The sequence below is a fragment of the Chelonoidis abingdonii genome, chromosome 21, assembly GCF_003597395.2.
Source record: "Chelonoidis abingdonii isolate Lonesome George chromosome 21, CheloAbing_2.0, whole genome shotgun sequence".
Lineage (NCBI taxonomy): Eukaryota > Metazoa > Chordata > Testudines > Testudinidae > Chelonoidis > Chelonoidis abingdonii.
In genome coordinates, this window is record NC_133789.1 from 10068950 (window position 1) to 10090473 (window position 21524).

A 21524-nucleotide genomic window follows, 5' to 3' on the forward strand; every position below is an offset into this window, starting at 1 on the left:
CTCTGCCTCTCATCTAACCAACCCTGCGTTTGCTTAATTGTCGCTTTTCCAGAGACTGCTGGCACTGGAGAGAGTTTCCTGCAGTCCCTTCCCCCCAGTCCCCAGGAGGAGCTGTCCCTTTTGGGGATAGTTTTATCTCTCTTGAAGGAGAGTTATTTACTGAAGTAAACAAGCAGTATAATTGGGGGGAATTAAAGTAATTAGAAAAATTCCTTATTAATCACCCACGGGTTTGTTGTAACACAAGGAAAGCTATTTCTTTCATTATAAATTATTCATTTAAAGCTGATGGATCCTGTAAAAGCAGTTCATGCTCTTTTTTTAAGAGTTAAAATGAAGTTTCTTATGATTGTTCTACTAGCTAAAAGCAGCAGAGAATCCTGTGGCACCTTATAGACTAACAGACGTTTTGGAGCATGAGCTTTCGTGGGTGAATACCCACTTCGTCAGATGCATGTCAGCATCTGACAAAGTGGGTATTCACCCACAAAAGCTCATGCTCCAAAACGTCTGTTAGTCTATAAGGTGCCACAGGATTCTCTGCTGCTTTTAGCTAGTAGAACAATCATAAGAAACTTCATTTTAACTCTTAAAAAAAGAGCATGAACTGCTTTTACAGGATCCATCAGCTTTAAATGAATAATTTATAATGAAAGAAATAGCTTTCCTTGTGTTACAACAAACCCGTGGGTGATTAATAAGGAATTTTTCTAATTACTTTAATTCCCCCCAATTATACTGCTTGTTTACTTCAGTAAATAACTCTCCTTCAAGAGAGATAAAACTATCCCCAAAAGGGACAGCTCCTCCTGGGGACTGGGGGGAAGGGACTGCAGGAAACTCTCTCCAGTGCCAGCAGTCTCTGGAAAAGCGACAATTAAGCAAACGCAGGGTTGGTTAGATGAGAGGCAGAGGGATGTCATGCTGGAGAATTACAGGATTATTCTTTCCTAAATCTGACTTGGGCCTTGGCTACACTGGCGCTTTACAGCACTGCAACTTTCTCGCTCAGGGGTGTTAAAAAAACACCCCCGAGCGCTGCAAGATATAGCCGTGTAAAGCGCCAATGTAAACAGTGCCGCAGTGCTGGGAGCGCGGCTCCCAGTGCTGCAAGCTAATCCCCATGAGGAGGTGGAGTACGTGCAGCGCTGGGAGACCTCTCTCCCAGCACTGGCACTGCGACCACACTCGCACTTCAAAGCGCTCCCACGGCACCGCTTTCAAGTTTCGAGTGTAGCCATAGCCTTGATCTCCTGGGTGGAATGAGAGAAAGAGACAAGCATCCCCAGGACTCAGAGGAAAAGGAGCTCCTGTGAGCAATGATGCAATCATTACCTTAAAGCAGACATTTATTCTTCCGGTCTCAGTTTCAAGCAGAGCCTTTTGTCTAGGTATTGTCCATTCCCCTGTAAGCTCCTCAGGGCAGAGACCTGTCTTATGCAATGACTGTAAAGCACTAACTCTCCATAAATATTAAAACCTCTTCCAAACCCAGTAGCCAATTTTTTTTAACGTCTAACTAAAATACTCAGGAGTTCTCTCAGGGCTCTCAGATTTTTATCAGTAAACGTTGGCAGATCATTTCACTGTACACACACAAAAATATTTCCATCAATAATAACTGAAATTTACAGGTGGACAAAGAAAGAAAAATGCTGCGTGAGAACTTAGGGTTTGACTTAAGGGTGTTTACTTGGTATATTTTGATATGCGAGGTTGATAATTTGTGTTTTAACAGTTACAAAGCTTTAACTTTTTGAATCTTAACATCTACGGTCATTAAATTGCTATTGTCTTACCCCCCATAGCTTCCCACAACTGTGAAAATTGATAAAAACGCATAAAATTCAATATCAATATCCATCTAAATCATAAAAAATAAATATTGAATCCTGCCAAGCCTAAATATCTGTGAAGGAAAGATGCCTTCTCCATATGTTTTTTGCCTTAGAAATAGTAGGCATTTTGAGTCTGGTCTTTTCCTCCTCCATCCATGTAGTTTGAAAGTTCTTTCAACCCTGAACTGAAGAAGCAGGATTGTAGCATCTTTAATAAGAGCTTTTCTTCCAGCTGTTCTCTCAAGCATTAATCAGGTATTTGTAAAGAACCGTTTTGGAGTCTGACTTTAAACAGGAAAATAGCATCAGCATGCACGGCACTCAAAGGGAGGCTCCACGGGACTTGCTGGGTCACCTTTGCACCTGTACTCAGCCTTGGAACAGATCACCCTATGGAGTTAGGAATGACAATTCCAGAGGGACAGGCTGGCTGCATGGTGGCAGTGTCACGAATCAACAGGGCTGGCTCCTAAACATGATGATGGTGGCAGGAGATGTCATCATGATACCTGTGGACTCTTCCAGCACCAGTCAAGCCAATGGGCGCAGTTCTGTCTCAATGACAAAGCTCCCATTGACTTCTATTCTCCCTGACAAAGCTCCCATTGATTTCTAAGGGACCAGGAGCAAATTCTTCTCTCTTTACTTCCCCTTTCACCCTTCCGGGCATAGGTTCTTGTTATGTCTTTGTCAGCGAGATGAAACAGCCCCTTACGAGTTGACATCTCCTTCCTGTGTAGGTACTCTTAGCCCATGATCATCCCACCATCAAAATATATGTGCTGTGAATGGAATGGCATGTGAGGTACACCAGATTGCATAGGCACAGCCCTGGCCCCTCTCCCCACAAGCCATGTCAGCCAAAACAAGTCATTAGGAAGGTGTCAGGCTGGGCTCTCTCCAACATAGAGATCCTGAGAGGGGTAAGCACTAGGGGAAAAGAAGGTTGTGGTGGAAGGTAGATGGAGAGAAGGAGAGTCACAAGTCAGCAGCATCCCAAACCCCCTCTAGTCCCTCCCCTCCCACATCTAGCCAAGCCCATTTCCCTCCACAAACCCGGTCATCTTCTTCCTATCCTGATAATTAAACATAGGCTTGATGGAATTTCCCCCACCTTCTCCACTCTATGCATGTGAAAATCCACCATCAGAAAGGATAGTCTGTTGTGGTCTATACTTTGACACCTATCACAACATGCTATTTTTGTCCTGTGCTTGACTGACTTGAACCTGGATCTCCTCAGCGCAGATGAGCGCAGCGCAGATGGCTGGCAAAGTTTATCGCAAATCAATTCTTTATAATTGTAACACGGACTGTATCCTCGCACTCTATTTAAAACAGATTCCCCAGAGTAAAAAAAACTGGCTCCCAACGATAACTTTTGCACCTTGTGGGAGGCTTCCAGTAAGTTAACTACTGAACACCGTCCACCACACTGAGTCAGTTGATTACCTTAAGGAGGATGGAAGGTGATTCTCCCTTTGTGAGACTGCACAGGCCAGGAATGAATCTGCACTCACAAACCAGCCTGACTTTTAAACTCTGTTTAAAACCTCTCTGTATCTGATTTGCAAGTCACGTGAAATTCGATTTCAACACCCAGAGCAGCGAGTGACAAAAAGGTGATGAGGCAGGAGGATCTGGGATGGCTGAATTGAACCCCACTGCTCTGCAAACCGCAAAACCTGAAGATAAGGTCCAAACTTCTGTTCCTTTTCATGCAGACACTCGGAAGACAGAGGACTCATTACTTATTTTGCTCAGGCTCAACAAGAGACAGTGACTGCCCATTTCTTAGGTAAATTCTTAGTCACTCTTAATTTTAAAATCAAAGGCTAGTAACTAGATATTGTCGTGGAGTCGTCCTGCGCATAGCTCCACCTTGCACACAAAGCACGTGAACTTACGACTAGTTCGGTCATTGCAGGAGGCGCCAGAATTCAGCATGACATGGCAGGTCTGCTCAATGCCACACACTGCACAGGAGGAGAGTCCCAGCAAGTCCAAATATAGCACACGTGATAGATGCGCCTTGCTAATGAACGTGCCCATTTTCCTCCTGTCCTGCAGGGAAGGGCTTGCGGTATTTACACTGGATCCACACTCGATGCATCGTCACTTGCTTCCCTCGGTTCACCTGTAGGCGCCGATCAACCAGATTCTGGACTTTTTCCAACCCAGCCGTGGTGAAAAGAGCATCCAATTCATCTAGGAGGAGTGGGGAGGATGTGGTTAAGATAGCAGAAGCATTAATTTGATCTATGCTTGCTTGTTGTAAGCTAAACTGCTCTAAGTGGGGGCCAAAAGATTCCTTTGAAGGTTCAAGGAAGTGCTAGAAAAATCCAGAGCTTTTGATTCCACAGTCAAATGAAAGGACCACATGACACCTGGCTTTGGATGTATCATGATCTCTACAGTTTGCCAATCCTTGCAATCATCTCGTGGCAAGAGTTAACATCGACCTTGGGGTACATGTTCTGTTCTGCTCTACTGAGGGGGAAGAGAAGTGCTTGGACAATCGGCATCAGAGAGAGCAAGGGGGAGGAGGAAAGGAAGACAGCAGCAACCCTAGAATGAAGGGGTGGGCACTGTCCATTCAGGAATGCCTGAGGGAATGGACTTTCCTGTCTCAACTATCCCTAATCTTGGAATGTGTTTTTCAAGGGATTTGATCAAGATGCTAAGTACCCTCAAATCCCAAAGTCCCTGGGAGTGGAGGACATGCAACATCCTACAGGATCAGGCCCATGCTGTAAAGCTCCAGGGTTAAGCTTACAGTCCTGTATATCTGATATATAGGGCTCTGCCAAATTCACGGTCCATTTTGATCAATTTCATGGTCATAGGATTTTTAAAATAGTACGTCATGATTTTGGCTATTTAAATCTGAAATTTCATTGTGTTGTAATTGTAGGGGTCCTGACCCAAAAAGGAGTTGTGGGAGGACTGCAAGGTTACTGTGGGGGGAGGGGGCTTGGTACTTCTACTCTCTGTGCTGCCGCTGGCTGCAGCTGCCCTCAGAGCTGGGCAGCTGGAGAGCGGCAGCTGCTGCTGGAAGCCCAGCTCCAAAGGCAGAGCCGCCGCCAGCAGCAGTGCAAGAGTAAGGATGGCAGATATGGTATTGCCACCTTTATTTCTGCACTGCTCCTTGCAGTGCTGGGTCCTCAGTCAGCAGCCACCACTCTCAAGCCGCCCAGCTATGAAGGCAGTAGTGCAGAAGGTTGGCATGGTATGGTATTGCCACCCTTATTTCTATGCTGCTGCGGGCGGGGCACTGCCTTCAGAGCTGGGCACCTGGCCAATAGCCACCGCTCTCCGGCCACCCAGTTCTGAAGGCAGTGCAGAAGTAAGAGGAGCAATACTGCGACCCCCCCTACAATAACCTTGTGACCCCCTCTGTAACTCCCTTTTGGATCAGGACCTCTGTCTGCCCTGTGAAATCAGGAGAGTATAGGGTAAAAGCTCCCAAAAGATCAGATTTCATGGTCTGTGATGCGTATTTCACGGCCGTGAATTTGGTAGCGCCCTACTGATATGGATTGTGGTCATTAATTCAAAAACATCTGTGAAAGTAGAATAAATTTATTATAAGAACAGAAAGGATTAAAGAAATGTTGTCTGCACCTTTAAGCAAAATTGTTGGAATGTTGCAATCCAGGTGTCAGGAACACAGACTTTAGCATAGAACAATTGCACCGTTTAAGGGCAATTGATGAAGTATTAGCCTTAGATCGATACCAATTAGTAAGGAAGTGGGATATGCATGCTATGTCCCAGGTGGTTTTTCCTGTTTTTTTTGCTGTCTTTGTCCCTTTGTCTAACTCCTGCTCTTTTATCTGTATAAATAAGACTGCTTAGGCCTTGCATGGCCACTCACATATTCTGAATGTTATTGGCGGAGCGCTGCGCTAATAAACAGAGTGGTCTGACAAATTGTGAGTCCTGATACTAACTTTGACACATCCCAGAAAAGCCACATCAAGGTGGGGCTGATCAAGACACCGAGTGCCCTCCAGGCCTGAACAATGCTATAGCCAAGCAGTCCAAACACAAGCGATAGGTGGCATGGTGCATTTTGTATCAGGGTGCCCCGATGCACTGGCTGCAAGTAAAGCCACAGACCCAGTAGTGCTGGGAGAGACCCAGTGTAACTGCAGCTCTGGGAGCATGTTATTTTACAGTGTTTCTGTAGCAAAGAGTGAACAAGTCCCAGCTTGTACTCTTTTATCCCACACCTGCCATGCTGAAACCTTTGCCAGACAGCCATTTTCTGCCTTTCCAAACATCCATTTTAGAATGATTTAGCTGTAACATATATGCCCGTGCAGTGACCTGATCAGCTCATTGCAGCAGTACCACTGTCCTACATACACTGATCATTTTAGTCCCGACTAATGGTTATCGGCAGTAGGACAGAGGTGCCCGATATCACTAACTTGGCTGGAGGTTTGGAGGGCAGGGGGTGATGGGTGGAGAAGAGTACAAGCCCCATGATGCAGCAGCACAGTTGTTTTGCTGAGGCTACCCCAGCTCAGCAGACAGAGTAGTCTTTAGTTCCCCTACATGGGCAGAAGACAAGATCTTCAGAGTGCTGGCCCCTCTGGCTCCACCCCCACATGCCCTCCCCCATGCAACAGTATCCAGGGAATGCCCCTCCCCACATCTCCTCAAATTCTGCTCTCCTCCCCTCTTCCCCCCCTACTCCCAAGTGCAGCAAGTTCCATTGCGAGAGGGCCCTCTGCACGTGAGGCAGATGGGGAAGGATTCTCTGCTACATGAAGGAACACACTGAGCCATATTTCACAATGATCAATAGGCCCAGCTCTCCATGCAACTGACAAAACTCTAATGTTTCAACCCGGTCTGGAGAGGGTATGTCTGAGTCCACTGCTTGCCTCTGGGGGTTTGCAGAATTTCTGCACATGGAGGAATGAGGAAGGTGAGATGGTCAGGAATACGAGATCTAATCTCCTACCTTGTGTAAAGAAGTAAACTCTGGTCCCATCACCTCTCACGTAGAAGTTATCAGACAGACACCGACCTGGGGGCAAAAGTTGTTCGGACAGTATTACCCACATAACTTATTTTAAACAAGCCAATCAGCTGCACAAGAAGCCAGATGGCAATCCGCACCCCCTACCGCACTCTGTGCTGAAAGGGAAGTTATCAATCTGTCTCCTAGACACACCAGCCTCCCCTGCAGACACTCTCGCATGACCCATCCCTGATGTGGCAAGGGTTCCAGAGCGGAAGGAGGAAATACCTTTCTTAAACCGAAGCTGCGCCAGGTCATAACGACCATAATCTCGTAACAGAATCATTCCTCCTGGTTTCAGAAGCCGGCTCAGTCTGTTAATGACGCCCTGCATCCTGGGAAAAGGGCAAATTAGGAAAATTCAACAGCCTTCAAAGTTATGCTTGCTTCCTCCATCCCTCAGATCATTCAAATGAGTTAAGCTTACCAAAGAGACAGAGTTCCTTTATGTTTAGACTTATTTACAACTTATGACTCGAGTGAAAAATTCTCATTTTGAACAGCTCAGTTGTTTTAAGGTTTTTAAAAGGGTGGGTTTATAGTGGAGAATATGAAGATTGTTGTGGTTTTGTCAGCAGCTGTCCCAATAAACTCGATTGCGTCTATACACATGGACTTGTAGATTATAACTTTGTATATCTGAAAGTCCTTGTAAGATGGCATCACATGAGAGGAAGTGGTCATGTGATTTAACGCAGGATCTCCAAGTGCTATCCATGGTTCTGCACAGATTTCCTGTGAGAGTTTGGGCAGGAATCCTAGATGCTAAGTAAAAATCAGATTAGAACAGTGTTTCCCAAACTTGAGAATCCACTTGTGTAGGGAAAGCCCCTGGTGGGCCAGGCCGGTTTGTTTACCTGCCACGTCCGCAAGTCCGGCCGATCGCGGCTCCCACTGGCACAGGGTGATGAGCACACTAGGTTAAATTTAGAGTTTCAGTAACACAGGTAAGGATTATTTCACTACAGAATTTTTAACCTGACAATATCAATTTAATATCCCCCATGAAGGAGCTTTGACTGCGTTAGTCATGTGAACCCTCTTCTCCGTTCATTAGTGAATTGCTGGTGCTGTAGTGGAGGCCGACTTACTTTTCTGGGAGAAGAGCTGATAGGACAAAGATGAGAATAATGATGTCAAGACTATCCTCTGGCATTGGGTATGGGCTTTGGTCCTTGCACAGGTCATGAACGAAGGCAAAACAGCGAGAAGAATCATACTCTGCATTGGTCTGCAATTAAAAGAGGATACAGACACTGTCAGACACAAATACCAACGCCACCTGGCTACAGAGTCTCCATTTCACTTTCACATGGAAAAGCTGGAAGAGCCAGGACATGTCTACACTGTGGTTGGGTTAGTGCCTCCTAGCCCAGGACAGATTCGCACTAGCTCCACTCAAGCTAGCGTGCTAAAAATAACAGTGTGGACACTATGGCACGGGAGATGGCTCAGGGTAGCCATCCCAGTCCAAGCCTGCCCGACCAGCTAACCTAACCACCGCCCACACCGCACTGTCCACATATTATTTGTAAGTGCACTGATTTGAGTGGAGTTAGTGTACATCTGTGTATCTGGGCTGGAAGGCATGCCCTTTGCTGCAGTGTAGACATACCCCCAGAGGCCTTGAGTCCATCTCAGAATAACCCCTGTGTGTACAGCTATTATAATTAGAATATTCGAGAAAGGGAAATGGAGGGGGAACTATGGAAAATCATTAAGTAGATATGGCAGAGTTATAAGAGAGTTCTGGACTCATTCTATTCAGTCCTTCTCTACTGCCAAAAAAAGCAGTGCCAGACTGTGGGATCAGTGACAGCTTTAAGGTCAAACCTCTCACAAACGATCAAGGCTAGAAATGGGTGATTTATACCATTAAGCTGGAATGCTCCCCTTTATAGCAGCACAGAGGATCAAGGCCTAAACCTGATCCACTGAAATCAACGGTAAAACTCCTACTGATTTCAGTAGGGTAGCACTGGGCCCTTAGGTTCAACATTTCAAACCAGGATCTCTAATGCCAGGCTCTTAAAACCATATTTAGATTCTTAAACAGAAGGGGACTGTTTTACAGAGTTGCGGAGCAACCCCAGCTCCCAATGACATACAGACTCTGGTCAGTTTCACTCTGTGGCTGCTTGGGAAGGTGGGGAAGCACCAACGGTCATACTGGAGCAGCTGCCCCTTGCTGCTAAACTCCTCCCAACTTACCATCTCCCAAACCATCGGGCTGGTAAATTTAACACTCTAGCTAAGTTTTCCGAACTCCATTCTAAACAGATTTGTTTATACCTGCTATTCCATAACCAAAGTCAACCCTTGCCCTAAACAACAAAGTCAGCATCCACCATGACATCACACCAGCTGCCTGTGCAGCAGCAATGACATGCTACTTCCAGACCTGTGGTTACATCAATGATACAAGTGAATTAAGAACAACATTAATTGACTGAGGCTGTAAGAAATAGTTCTAAAGATTTCAAAACTTCAGCAGTTGCCCAATTAAACAGCACCTGGTCTGGAAAAATGATGCTGGTAACAGGAGACGGGAAAGCAGACTTGCTTCTCCAGAACCATTGTCAAACTGCCTTTTTATTTAAAAAAAAAAAATTTAATCCTGTTCCCTTCCTTCCTGCAGCCTCCAATGGCCAGATCCCTTAATCTGCTTAGAGGGAGAGGCAGTATCCAGTTGTAGCTAAATATCAAGCTGCCAGGAAAATTGAACTAATGAAGGCAGTGCGAATAGTAGAGCTTTGCAAATGCTGCACAGGATCAGCAGCCTCCACCTAGCTGTGACTTCATCTGGAACTTACACAATATTTAGTTTACCTGGACAAGATCCACAGCTGTGCCGGAAAAATCACAGCAATAAACAAACAGCCCTGGATCACTGAAATAAATGCAAAAGAAACAAGGAACAGTCACGTGCCCCATATGGTTCTCAGGGTGGATAAAAATTAATCATAAAAAAACCTGGATTTTTAATTTAAATATATTTTTCTTTTTAAAAATAAGCCTATTTAAAATTAAATGTGAAATTATGACAATCTACATTAATACCTACACTTACTATAATCTATTAAAATAATTTAAGTCAAAAATATTCAGCCACTACATGTTTGCTGCCAAAGTTTTAAAGAAAATCCAAGCACTGAACTGGTAGCAGTCATGCTAAGCACCTGTAACTAGATTTTGTCAAAGTGCTAAACTATCTTTTGATAACAGTAGTTTCTTATGCAGGTGCAGAGCCAATAATTTCTTCATTTCAATTTATTCAACTATTTCAATTCAATGACTAGTTCATTCAAAGCTGAGAAATTGATTGGAAAAATCAAACAAAATTTTCCTGCTTTTTCAACTCCCAATCTATGAATAATAACGAGGCGTAAGAGGATGAAAACTACTAGTTCTAAAATCTTGAAAGAAATGATGACCAGAAACAATCAATTCACTTCACTAACTACACACAAGACTTCATTTCTTTAATAAATCAATTAGTTTTAAATACTAAACATGTGTTAATCTTCTTTCTTATGTATCCACCTCATTTAAGGTAGTTGTATTTAAGCAATAAACACACAGTTTAAAATGCTGGTTTTGTGCAGTTTAATTGAATTCCAATTTCCATCTAAATTAATCTTCATCTAGTAAAAAAGAAATGCATCATTCACCATTTTCTAACATCATAAAAAAGTTAAAAATTAACAATCTGAATAATGTAAATTAAGTTATGTAATTGCTTAAATAAATGTGTAATGAGATGGTGTATCCTCCTGGTTAGCAACAAGCAGTACCAAATTTAGCATGAAGGCTAAATTTAGTTTAGCAAATCAATGTTTTAATGGTTACCTGCCAGTGAGAAGCAACCTTTCATTAGGGAAAGAACTAAACAGTACAAATGCAAAGCAAGATTAAAATCGTTGACTTAAATCAAGGTTTCCTGCTTGCTGATTTAAATCAGGATTAAAACTGTTGATTTAAAATCAATTCAACTTGCAAAGTAAGTTTCAGGGAAGAAGTGGGTTTAATGGTGAGAGCACACAGCTGGGAATTAGGAGCACTGGGCTTTATCTGCATCTCTACTAATGACTTGCTGTGTGGTCTTGGATCAGTTACTTAGCGCCTCTGTACTTCCATCATCCCCATCTGTACAATGATGCTTACAGTGTTGGGGGAAAGGAGGGAGAACAGAGATTAGGAAGCTTGTCCGCAGAGTACTTTGAAAGCCACAAATGAGTGGGTGTGCAGAATTTCATGACCACCAAATGCATCCTATGGACTCTCAGTAACCTGTTAATCACAATTCATTCATTCAAAGGCGTGTGGGCAGAACTGACAAGTGGGTGTGTTTGTGTTTAGCTTCTTTTATATGCAATGGGTCTATGCATTTAAAAAAAAAACAGAAGCAGAGCACAACATTCTTTCCAGTGATTTTTTACTACTTGTAGAGGAAAAAATTAATCAGAGCTGCTTACTTGTTGGTTTGCAAAATTGGGAAGACCGTATTTCCAGCACCACAGCCAACCTGCAGAAAAGAGCAGCCAGTTACCGACCTGTCCTGCTTTCCTCAGAAACACCTGCTTTCTAGTCTGCACTTAGCAGCTGTTACAAAGCATCACCCTCCAGCCACAAAATGATGTTCCAGCAACCTACAGGGGACCAATCCCAAACAGCAACAAACACCTGCAACACTCATTAATGAGATGAAGATGGTCAGCACCTTTCAGGATCAGGCCCTGCAGCCGAGCATCCACAGGAAGCCACCAAACTAGCTGCCTAATTCTACCAACAGTCTGGCAGATTGTGTGGATCACGGATATTCCTGAAAGTTGTTATTGCTGGAATTGCAAGCATAACAACCAGTATGAGTCACCCAGGCAGCCTCAAAGGCCAGGGGTTAGTCAGTTTCATTTCCATACAGAGACAATGAGGAAGAGTGGGGGAGGAGGAGGAGATTTGCTTTGCTCTTTTTCTTTCTGTTCTAGCTGCACCGTATTATTTCAGTCTCCCTTTCTAGATGGCTCTCCTACTATCCCTCGTTAGAACTGGGCCTGCAGTGCTACTGCCCCTTACCCCTCACCTTCATTGGAAGAGAAGATAAGCCATACGATTTAGTTCAGCGGCTTTTGTTCCTGAATGTTTAGGGACTTCTGTGGAAGGACTGAAGTAAGCAGATTGGAATGTACTATTGGCTATTTGAAAATGACGGCGGGCACAGAAAGCACATGGGTAGGATATGAAAGCAGAGATGGTTTAATAGTATGGAAAGCTGCCTCTAACAGGGTTTTAGGTGCCAGGATCCTGCAGAGAGCTGCAAAGCTGTTTATGCTGACTCACCTCTGGGAGAACGGGACTCCAACAGAACAGGTGGCCGGCTGCTGCTATTAACGCAACTCTCCAGCGGAACCAGTCACAGATATATGATGATTGATCATCCACAGTGACAGGTTGTGCGGGCAAGCTTAGCACAAATATTTCAGCTTTAATAGTTTATTAGCTGATGAGTTCTATCGTCTGTTTTAGGAATGCTGTTGATACCCTTATGCATCACCATTTTGAGACCTCACAACTACCTGAAAATTCCTTAGCTGTACTGCATAGGGTTTTTTTGATCTGCAATACAGTTTTCAGAGTTTTGTGTCCCTCAAGTCAGACAGACTCAGGAGAGAAGCCAGAGGCCAGGGACAGAGGGAAGCTTCCTGAACACGGTTAACTTCAGCTGTTACTTTAGCATCAAATAGCTATTACTTTAACATCAAATAGCAATAACTTGCTTTTTGAATCTCAGAAGGCCTCAGTGTGGGGCACAGTCAGATACTGATCCCTTTGGGAACTAGTTAGTAACAAAGACTAATCTGACCCAAAACCCAACAGGCTTAATTCAGTTCAAAGTTTTCCTCTATGTTTTTAACACCCTCCACTGAGCTGCTCCAGTCCATCTCACAGCTGTGGTCCTCTCTCTATCCCCCCAACACCCCGCTTGTTGTAGGGGGGGGGGGTTCGCTTTCCTCTGCAGCATGGGGGTACAAGTCATTTGTCAGGATTATCTGGATATATCTCACTTAATTTCTCTGCCATCGCAGGGGGTCTTGGGCAATCCTATTTTCTGCCTGTGGCACATAATAGTTTAGTCTCCGGTGGGCTCTAATACTTTGGTCTAATTTTGGTTGTTGGGTTTATTGTAAAGGTGCTGGGTAACGCTAGCGGTCTGTGAAATATTGGGGAGGATGGGGGTGTGTATCAAATGAGATGATCTGGTGGTCCTTCTGGCCTCAAACTCTGTGTCTATATCTATTCCTTTGCTCAGTCTCATTACTTCTGGCACAAGAGCCTTCTCCTCTGTAGGAGCCTTCCTGAATCTTTCCCTCATATCAAATTTCAGCTGAAAATTAAGCTCTCTCCTTGCCTATATTACAGCTTCTCTCCTATTATTCATTTCTGTAAAGAGCTTTGGGATAGATTTGTAAGAAAGACGGTTGGTTCTGTAAGTAAAGTTGTGTTGCGCTGTAGGATTTGGTGAGGTTGTACATGACGACCGGTTAGTTTGAAGTCTGTCACCTTCATGAACAAAGATTCTGATGGCAAGTTTGATTCACTTGGGAAAGATGCTGTTTCTCTCATTCATTGAAGTTACCTCTAGTATACGGTAAGTGGCAAAGGATCCTGGGAAGTCACCATCACTTAGTTTCAGGTCACCCAACTTCGGTACTGCTTCTCCATCTGTGTCGAGTCTGTTGATGATATTATTACTGTCTTTCATCAAGTCCAACTGATGATGCTCTTGTGTTCTGGTTTCCAATGAACAAAGACCATTTTCACAGCTCCCCAGCCTGGTGTGTCTGGGTTTTCTGGTGCTACCGTCTTTGTATTCAGACCCCTCAGGTTGACTTAGGTTCTGGTTTGGTGCCAGTTCAGGAAATTCGGTGAACAGCCAGTGTCTGTCCTTGAAGAAGCCATTTTCATGGATTTTATAGAAATCATTCCAGTATTCATTGGCATTGAGCTCATATTCATCTGTAAGCAAAGACACAGAAGAAAGGTCAACAGAAGACAAGTCAAATTTCTTAGCTTGCAATCAGTTTAATCAAACGGGTCACAAGCTCCATGCTGTATTTAGTAACTTATTTAAGAATTAGGGTTATTCATTGAGGAGCATGCTGATTTGAGTCCGATTGCCTCACATGTGGAGCAATCAGCCCTCTCCCAGCTATGACACCACACTGCTTCATTAGGAATAAAAAAGGAAAGTGTTTGTGAAGGAAGTTGTCTGCCTTTCTAGCTCGATTTCATGGCACCAAGATAGGCCTTTTCTATTTGTACAGAACTGATCTGTGTCCTATTCCCCATCTCTTCCATTGATACTCTCTGGGACCTGAGGAAAGTCATTTAGGGCTTCACGCCTGAGAAGTACAGAGCACCTACTATTTCCAGTGAGAGATGAAGGCTCTTAGTATATTTTGGGATCAGGCCTTTTAGCTTCCCATCTGAAAAATGGGATAGTACTTATCTACCTCACAGAAGCTATGCAAGGCTTAGTTGGTATTTGTAGTGTGCTTTGAAATTGTGTGAAATTAGAAACATTATTATAACTTAGTCTGACTGCCAGCACAGAACTGCTCCCAGTATTTTATTTTCCAGTGCATTGTGCAATTTAGAGCATCAGACATTTCTGAGATTACAGACAGGGAAAGACCACCAAGGGAAATGTCTGCTCCCCCATGCACCCAAAAAACCTTAGTGGGAAGTGTTATCACTTGCAGATTCTAATCTCTCAGACCTCCTGGATTGATTTCGTAAGATGAGTAACACAATAGTGAGTAAGAGCAGGAAGACTTCCCCTCTGTTGCGGATGTGGAATGGAGGTGATTGAGTGAGTTTCTAATGGGATCAGAAATGGCCTGAAAATTTCCATGACATGACTGCACAGATTTCAGATACCTAATACTGTTCTTGGAGCTGCTTCCTCTCTTGGGAAATGGACCCAGCATAAGGTACTGATTAGTATCTTCCAAAAGGGTGAGCCTCTCTCTCAAGTAAGGTTTTGGCATGAGCAATCCTGGCCTATTGTGCTGGGAAGAGTTAACAAATTTCAGCGCCCCTATGCTGCCTATCAACTTGTAAGTGTTAAGGCCGAGGGCCACAGACTCCAACCACATTTCAACAACATGCAAGCCCTTAAACAACTTTTGACAGTGACTTGTTATTTATTGAACTCAGAAAATTCACCTACACTTATGATTACTCACCCTCTTCTACAGCTCTCACTCTATTTTCTCTACCACCTGCCAAGGACAGAAGGCTTAAGCAGGGAAAAAGGGGCATCCATTAAAATTAGAGTTACTCTTGAGCCAGCCATCAACACAGAAGATTAAGCTGGAATCTCCCTAACTGTTTAAGAGAGGTCTGAAGGAGGATAAAGAAAAAAGGGCTGGAAATGTCTGGGGAGAAATGCAGTCTCAGTCTAAAAGAAGGCTTGGGCAAGGGAGAAAAAAAATAGTTTTGGCAAAGAATTGAAAAGTCAGTTATGGGTATATTTTTAGCAGGATTTATACTGAAACACAAACTACTAAATATAAAAATAACCCCTCTGATTTTATCTCGGTTATAAGGATCTTGTAAAGAGCCATGACCTCAGGACCAAGTTAAGAGAGATTTTAATATCTGATGACAGGCTGCAGCCATAGCACCTCATGCTGTGATCCGATCAGATCTCAAGCTAAGCAGGGTCAAGCTCATACAGTGTTTACACAGGAGACATCCAAAGACCACTAAAGTTGCAGCAGAAGTAGTAATGTTGATTCAGTAGCTGGCAGTTTTTCCTGAGCTCCATGGAACCAAAGCCTTAATGTGGAGGCAAGGAAGTACAGTGCTAGTGGTGCCATCTTTCAGATGAGAAAACATGAGGTGCTAATAAAATTCCACAACATTTTCATACATGTAGGGGATGCTAACCTTGGTGTCTTGGCAAGATTTCAACTCAGCGATCTACATTCTAACTACCTAAATCAGTGGCTCTCAACCTTTTCGGACTACTGTACCCCTTTCAGGAGTCTGATTTGTCCTCCGTACCCCCAAGTTTCACCTCACTTAAAATCTACTTGTTTGCAAAATCAGACAAAAAAAAGAAGAGTGTCACAGCACATCATTACTGAAATTGCTGGCTTTCTCCTTTTTACCATATAATTGTAAAATAAATCAATTGGAATATTAATATTGTATTTACATGTCAGTGTATAGTCTATAGAGCCATATAAACAAGTCATTGTCTGGGTGAAATTTTAGTCTGTACTGACTTCGCTGGTGCTTTTTATGTAGCCTGATGTAAAACTAGGCAAGTATCTAGATGAGTTGGTGTAACCCCTGTAAGACCTCTGCATATCCCAAGGGGTACGTGTATGCCTAGTTGAGAATCTCTGACCTAAATGCCTCCTGTGATATCCACTGCATAAGATACTATGCACTTCCTGTCCTGAAGAATGATGCAGTAGTGCTATGCATTACTGGATAGCAGCTATTTTCTATTCCAGAGGTATGGTGGTCCTTCTAGTAGACCTGTATAAAGCCACACCTACCTCAGAGATGTTGTGGAACATACTGTTTGTAAAACAACATAGACCTCACATCAGTGCAGCGTAAGAACAAGAAATCAAGGACCAGCTGGTAAGCATCACTCAAAAAATAGATTTTCAGCCCAGAAAGATCCATTATAATCCTCTAATTTGACATTTTCCCAGCATGGCCCAATGAACTTGACCCATAATTCCTGCTTTAAGATCAAGACTATTAAAAATATTCCTTTTGGTCAGAACTCTAGCGTGTGAGGACGTCCATGTGTGAGCTGGATTCCTGCGGAGCTCTCTCCTTGGTTGGAAGTCCAGAGAGATCAGCTCTTCCTTGTGAGGACAGCCACCAAAGTCCAGCCCATATCACCCCTTCACACTAGAGGAATCTCCTGGATGAAATATGTCCCCAAACAAAAATTACTGGTCACAGAAGATGGGGAGGGAATCAGAGACTCCATGGACCTGATGAATTATTGTCTCCAAAGGGAAAGTGTGGAAGCCACACTGCTTTTTCCATGTCTCCAGCTAGTTAATACCCTTTCCCAACCAGACACCCTCCCCTTTCCTTCAAAATAAATTCTGAAGGCCCATCTGTTCCACAAGATACTACAGCTGTAACAACCAATATCCTACTTTGCATTGTACTGCTCTGTAGTGTAGCTACCCGTGCTTTAGATTACTAGATCTTCAGCAGGGATTCCATTCTATCTAGAATACCACCATGGAGTGCCATGCACTGAATTATAGCAGTATATTAAGTCCCGCGGAGGGGGCAGAGTTACCATCTCTCCTCTACTCTGGGAGTAAGCAAAGCTAGCGGATAGTTGGGCAGCTTTCAAATGAACTCAGCATGTTGGATATCACAATGACGGCTGCTGGCTACTGAGCACTTTTGAAAATCTAGACCCAAGAGTTTAGGAGGGTCAGTCTTAGCCATAGTGAAAAGCCTGCTATTGTGAACACAATGGAATGCTACATGGAAAGGACCTGAATAGTCCCATCAGAGTTTGCATTTTTGCCATACAGATGTAATAGACTCATGCCCCTTTAATTTTAATTAAAGAAGAAGGTCCAGCTTGATACCCAGGAGCAGTCTACCGTAGAAATACCAAGGTAGACTATTCCTATTTAGCTACATCCAAGCATGAGGTGGGATATAACAAGTAACATCAATCAAATCTAGTCTAGCTCTTGAGAGAAAGATACAGCAGCGGACAGCAGGACACTTTCACCACCTTTCATAAAGTAGAATGAGATCTCAGAGCAGGAGAGGTAAGGGGCTGGGTGAACTTTAGAGCAGCTTTAACCAAAACATCAGCTACAGAGCTATGCTTCTCCAGCTTGATTCAGATTTATAACTACTGCGAGTTTAAGTGATGGATACGCCAATATTTCCTGTACCAAGGTCTGAGCAAGTGAAGGGAATTTGAAAGAAACAGCTTAGAACTTTAGTACCACACTGATTAGGCCTCAACTAGACTAGTGTGTCCAGTTCTAGGTGCCACATTTCAGGAAAGATATGAAGAAATTGGAGGAAGTCCAGAGAAGAGCTACAAAAATGATTAAAGGTCTAGAAAACATGACCTATGAGGGAAGATTGAATAAACTGGGATTGTTTAGGCTGGAGAAGAGAAGACTGAGGGGAGACATAACAGCCTTCAAGTATGTAAAAAATTGTTACAAAGAGGGGGGAGAAAAATTGTTCTCGTTAATCTTTGAGGATAGGACAAGAAGCAATGGGCTTAAACTGAAGCAAGGGCAGTTTAGATGAGACATTAGGAATAATTTCTTAACAAGGTAATTAAGCACTGGAGTAAATTGCCTAGGGAGGCTGTGGAATCTCTGTCATTGGAGATATTTACGAGTAGGTTGGATAAACACCTGTCAGGGATGGTCTAGCTAATGCTAGGTCCTCCCTTAAGTGCAGGGAACTGGACTAGATGACCTCATGAGATCCCTTCCAATCCTAAGATTCTATGATCTGATGTAAAACATTCAATGCAGAATCTTGGATAAAATAACATTCTTCTTAAGTCTGTTTCAACTATTACCATTAACTTAAGGCACACAAATACGGGCAGCCCTAATACTGCCTATAGTTTAATAGGCGAAAGAGTGAGCTTATTTCACAAGGAGCGTAACATCATATAAGGAACTTGAAGATTAAATGTTAGAAGTCATTAAGCTGCTAGAGAGATAGACAGCCATGAAGGCAGAACAGAATCTGCCCCTTGCCTTATAACTGGGAGAAGTCTGTTTATATATGATTTATAGCATTTCCTATTAATATGTAAAATATCAACACGGAAGTTCAAGGCCAATATGATCCTCCCAGCCAAGATCACTTAAAGTCTAATGGGACGAGTTATGGGAAAAGTTCTAAAGGCATCTAGCAGCACATACTAAACAGACCCCGAGTCTGATTAAAATCAGCAGTTTTGGGGGAAAATGTTGGGGGAATAAACGAAGATGAATCTTTGTTTTTGCCTAGAATTGTCAGCTACTGTACTGATCCATCAAGATTGGTAAGAAACACAGTGGCATCTAGAAGTACCTTGTTTGTCTTGTGGAACAAGCTGCCTGCTGTTCTCTTGAACTTTGTTCCTTGCACTGGCTTCCTGCTCTTCAGACCATTCAACATTATCCCTGTTGGGAAAAATCAAATGAGCTACTTAGCTGGGAAGGTTAAGACTGGGGGAAAAAAGAGGAAGCTACTGGGCACTGCAACAGCATTTCAGTGTCTGGTAAATTAAGAACCAAAACCACTCTCAATAAGCAAACAAAGGGAGGGAATTAGATGGCTCACTGAATTGGTAAGAATAGGGTTTTCATCTGTAGGTCTCCAATTCAAATCTGGGCCAGTTAGGTAGTGAGCTAAAGCTGATCAACATATGATGGCTGTTCAGAGGTGAATGTGAATGGCTTTGGGTGCCCATACAGTTTTAATGGACACAAATCCACACCACAAAATCACTATCACATTTAACACTAATAGGCACCCTTCGTTGACAAAGCAGACAACTCTCCTGTAATGTACTAAAATAGCTTTAATTCATACAGATTTAATATTGAACAATATGCATGAACATCCTAGAGATAGGACTGGATACAGGGAAACTTTCAGATGTTAAGAAAATGTTGACAGTTTCAATGTACATACACAGTTGCACAGGCATTAAAGCAAGAGATAATTTAAAAAGAGCGAAGAAAGATGATGTGAAGGAGACAGGACAAAGAAGAATATAGGGGCCTAGCAGAATTATTCAGGTCCTAAAATGGGTTATTCTTTCACTACTATTTGACAGAGACAAAAGACCTAAAGAAAAGGAACAGCAGATCCCTAAGAATGCACCATTTCTGGAGAAAGGAAATTGAGGATTTACATTTATGAAGCGACTTTGAGTCATATAATCCATAACTGGATCACCAAGTGAGGAGAGAAAAGGGCTGTGCAGATGCAGAGGAGGAACAGTTTCAATCCGGAAAGCTCAGTTCTCCCAGGGTGGGATGGTCTGTAGGGAAGGCGGGGAGGGGGGCCTCGGTTCCCCCGGGGGGGGGGTTTGTCTGCATGGAAGGGAGGGTGGTTCTGCACGGACTGGGGGGGCGGTCCCCCGGGGCCTAGCGGGAGAGCTGTGCACACACAGAAGGGGGGGCTCGATTCCCCCGGGCGGATGGTCTGCACGGAAGGGGGGGTCGGTTCCCCCGGGGGGGCGCGGTCCCCGGGGCCTAGGCGGTCCCCCTGTGCACACGCGGAAAGGAGGCAGTTCTCCCGGGTTCGCAGGGTGCCCCTCGGGGCTGGGGGGGTCGGGCTGCACGGGGGGGCTGTTGGTGGCTGCCGGAATGGGGGCGGGGCGGTCGGTGACCCCCAGCGCTAGGGAGTCTGCGCGGGCGCACGGGGGGGTCTGTGCGCGCGGGCGGGGGGAGGCTGCTCGCAGAGAGGGGGGGGCCCCGGGCCGGCGGGGGTCGCCTCACCAGGCGTTGTGCTGGAAGAGTCGGCTCGGGTCGGTCAGGAAGCGGCTCCCGAACGGCTGCCTCCTCCCAGGGGCCGCCGCCGCCTCCGGGCCGCCGGGCGCCGCCATGACAGGATGCGCGACCCGGAACCGGAACCCGCCCCTTGACCCCGGCGCCCGACCGGAGAGAGAACTGCCGCGCGGAGACTCTTCCCGCCCTTGCTGGAGCGGGGCCCGGGCCGAGCCTCGCGCCGGCTGCTGCCAGCGCCGAGCAGGCACCGGAGGCTGCGCCTGCCCCAGGGAGCCCGGGCGTGGGGCAGCCCCGCGAGCAGTGGGGTCACCGCCCACCCGTGGCACGTGTCCCGCGGGGGCGGGGGGCAAGCGGTGCTGGAGCGCCCGACCCTAGCGGACCAGCCCACCCAGAGCAATAGGGTCACCACCGCCGCTTGGTTTCAGGGAGCAAGAGCCCAGCTCCTCCTGCCACCCCGACAGAGCAGGAGATGTGCAGTTCTGCCCCAAGGCTTCAGTCAGCATTTCATTAACGCATTAGTTTTGACAAGCCTCATCAGCATGGACACCTGTGCTCTGGAACCATGGCTGAAGCATGAAGAGACGTACAAATCTTTAGCACCTTGGCCTGTAACCATCTTGCAAAGCGGCTCCACCAATGCCATGCAAATGCCTGTTCTCACTTAGGTGGTGTAAACAAGAAGCAGGCAGCATTCCCTTCTGCAAATGTAATTAGGGTGACCAGATGTCCCGATTTTTGGGTCTTTTTCTTGTTTAGGCTCTTATTGTCCTTCAACCCATCCTGATTTTTCACTTTTGCTATCTGTCACCCTAACTGTAACCAAAATTGTTTGAGCGATTGGCTGAACAAGAAGTAGGACTGTGTGGACTTGTAGGAACTAAAGTTTTACATTGTTTTGTTTTTGAGTGCAGTTATGTGACAAAAAAATCTACATTTGTAAATTGCACTTTCATGATAAAGAGATTGCATTCAGTACTTGTAGGAGGTGAACTGAAAAATACAATTTTTTATCATTTTTACAGTGCAAATATTTGTAATAATATAAAGAGCACTGTACACTTTGTATTCTGTGTTGTAATTGAAATGGATATATTTGAAAATGTAGAA

The 21524-nt window shown here is 44.5% G+C and overlaps 1 protein-coding gene across 1 annotated transcript; it reads right to left on the minus strand.

Annotated features, from left to right (window-relative positions):
- Positions 1-1673: 1673 nt before the first annotated feature.
- Positions 1674-20539, minus strand: METTL2A (methyltransferase 2A, tRNA N3-cytidine). The gene is made up of 9 exons (XM_032805475.2): positions 20409-20539; positions 18991-19082; positions 13508-13887; positions 11349-11398; positions 9703-9763; positions 7965-8104; positions 7102-7208; positions 6814-6879; positions 1674-4046 (listed from the first exon to the last, which is right to left on the minus strand). The coding sequence occupies exons 1-9, from the start codon at positions 20513-20515 to the stop codon at positions 3874-3876; spliced, it is 1176 nt and encodes a 391-aa protein (XP_032661366.1). The 5' UTR covers positions 20516-20539; the 3' UTR covers positions 1674-3873.
- Between the last annotated feature and the right edge of the window lie 985 nt (positions 20540-21524).

Coding starts and splice junctions, on each gene's coding strand:
- METTL2A (XM_032805475.2), bottom strand. CDS start 20,515: ATGGCGGCGCCCGGCGGCCCGGAGGCGGCGGCGGCCCCTGGGAGGAGG. Junction 6,880..7,101: donor GCAGCTTCGGTTTAAGAAAG/GTATTTCCTCCT, acceptor TTTTGCCCCCAG/GTCGGTGTCTGTCTGATAAC. Junction 4,047..6,813: donor AGTTTACTTCTTTACACAAG/GTAGGAGATTAG, acceptor CACTCCTCCTAG/ATGAATTGGATGCTCTTTTC.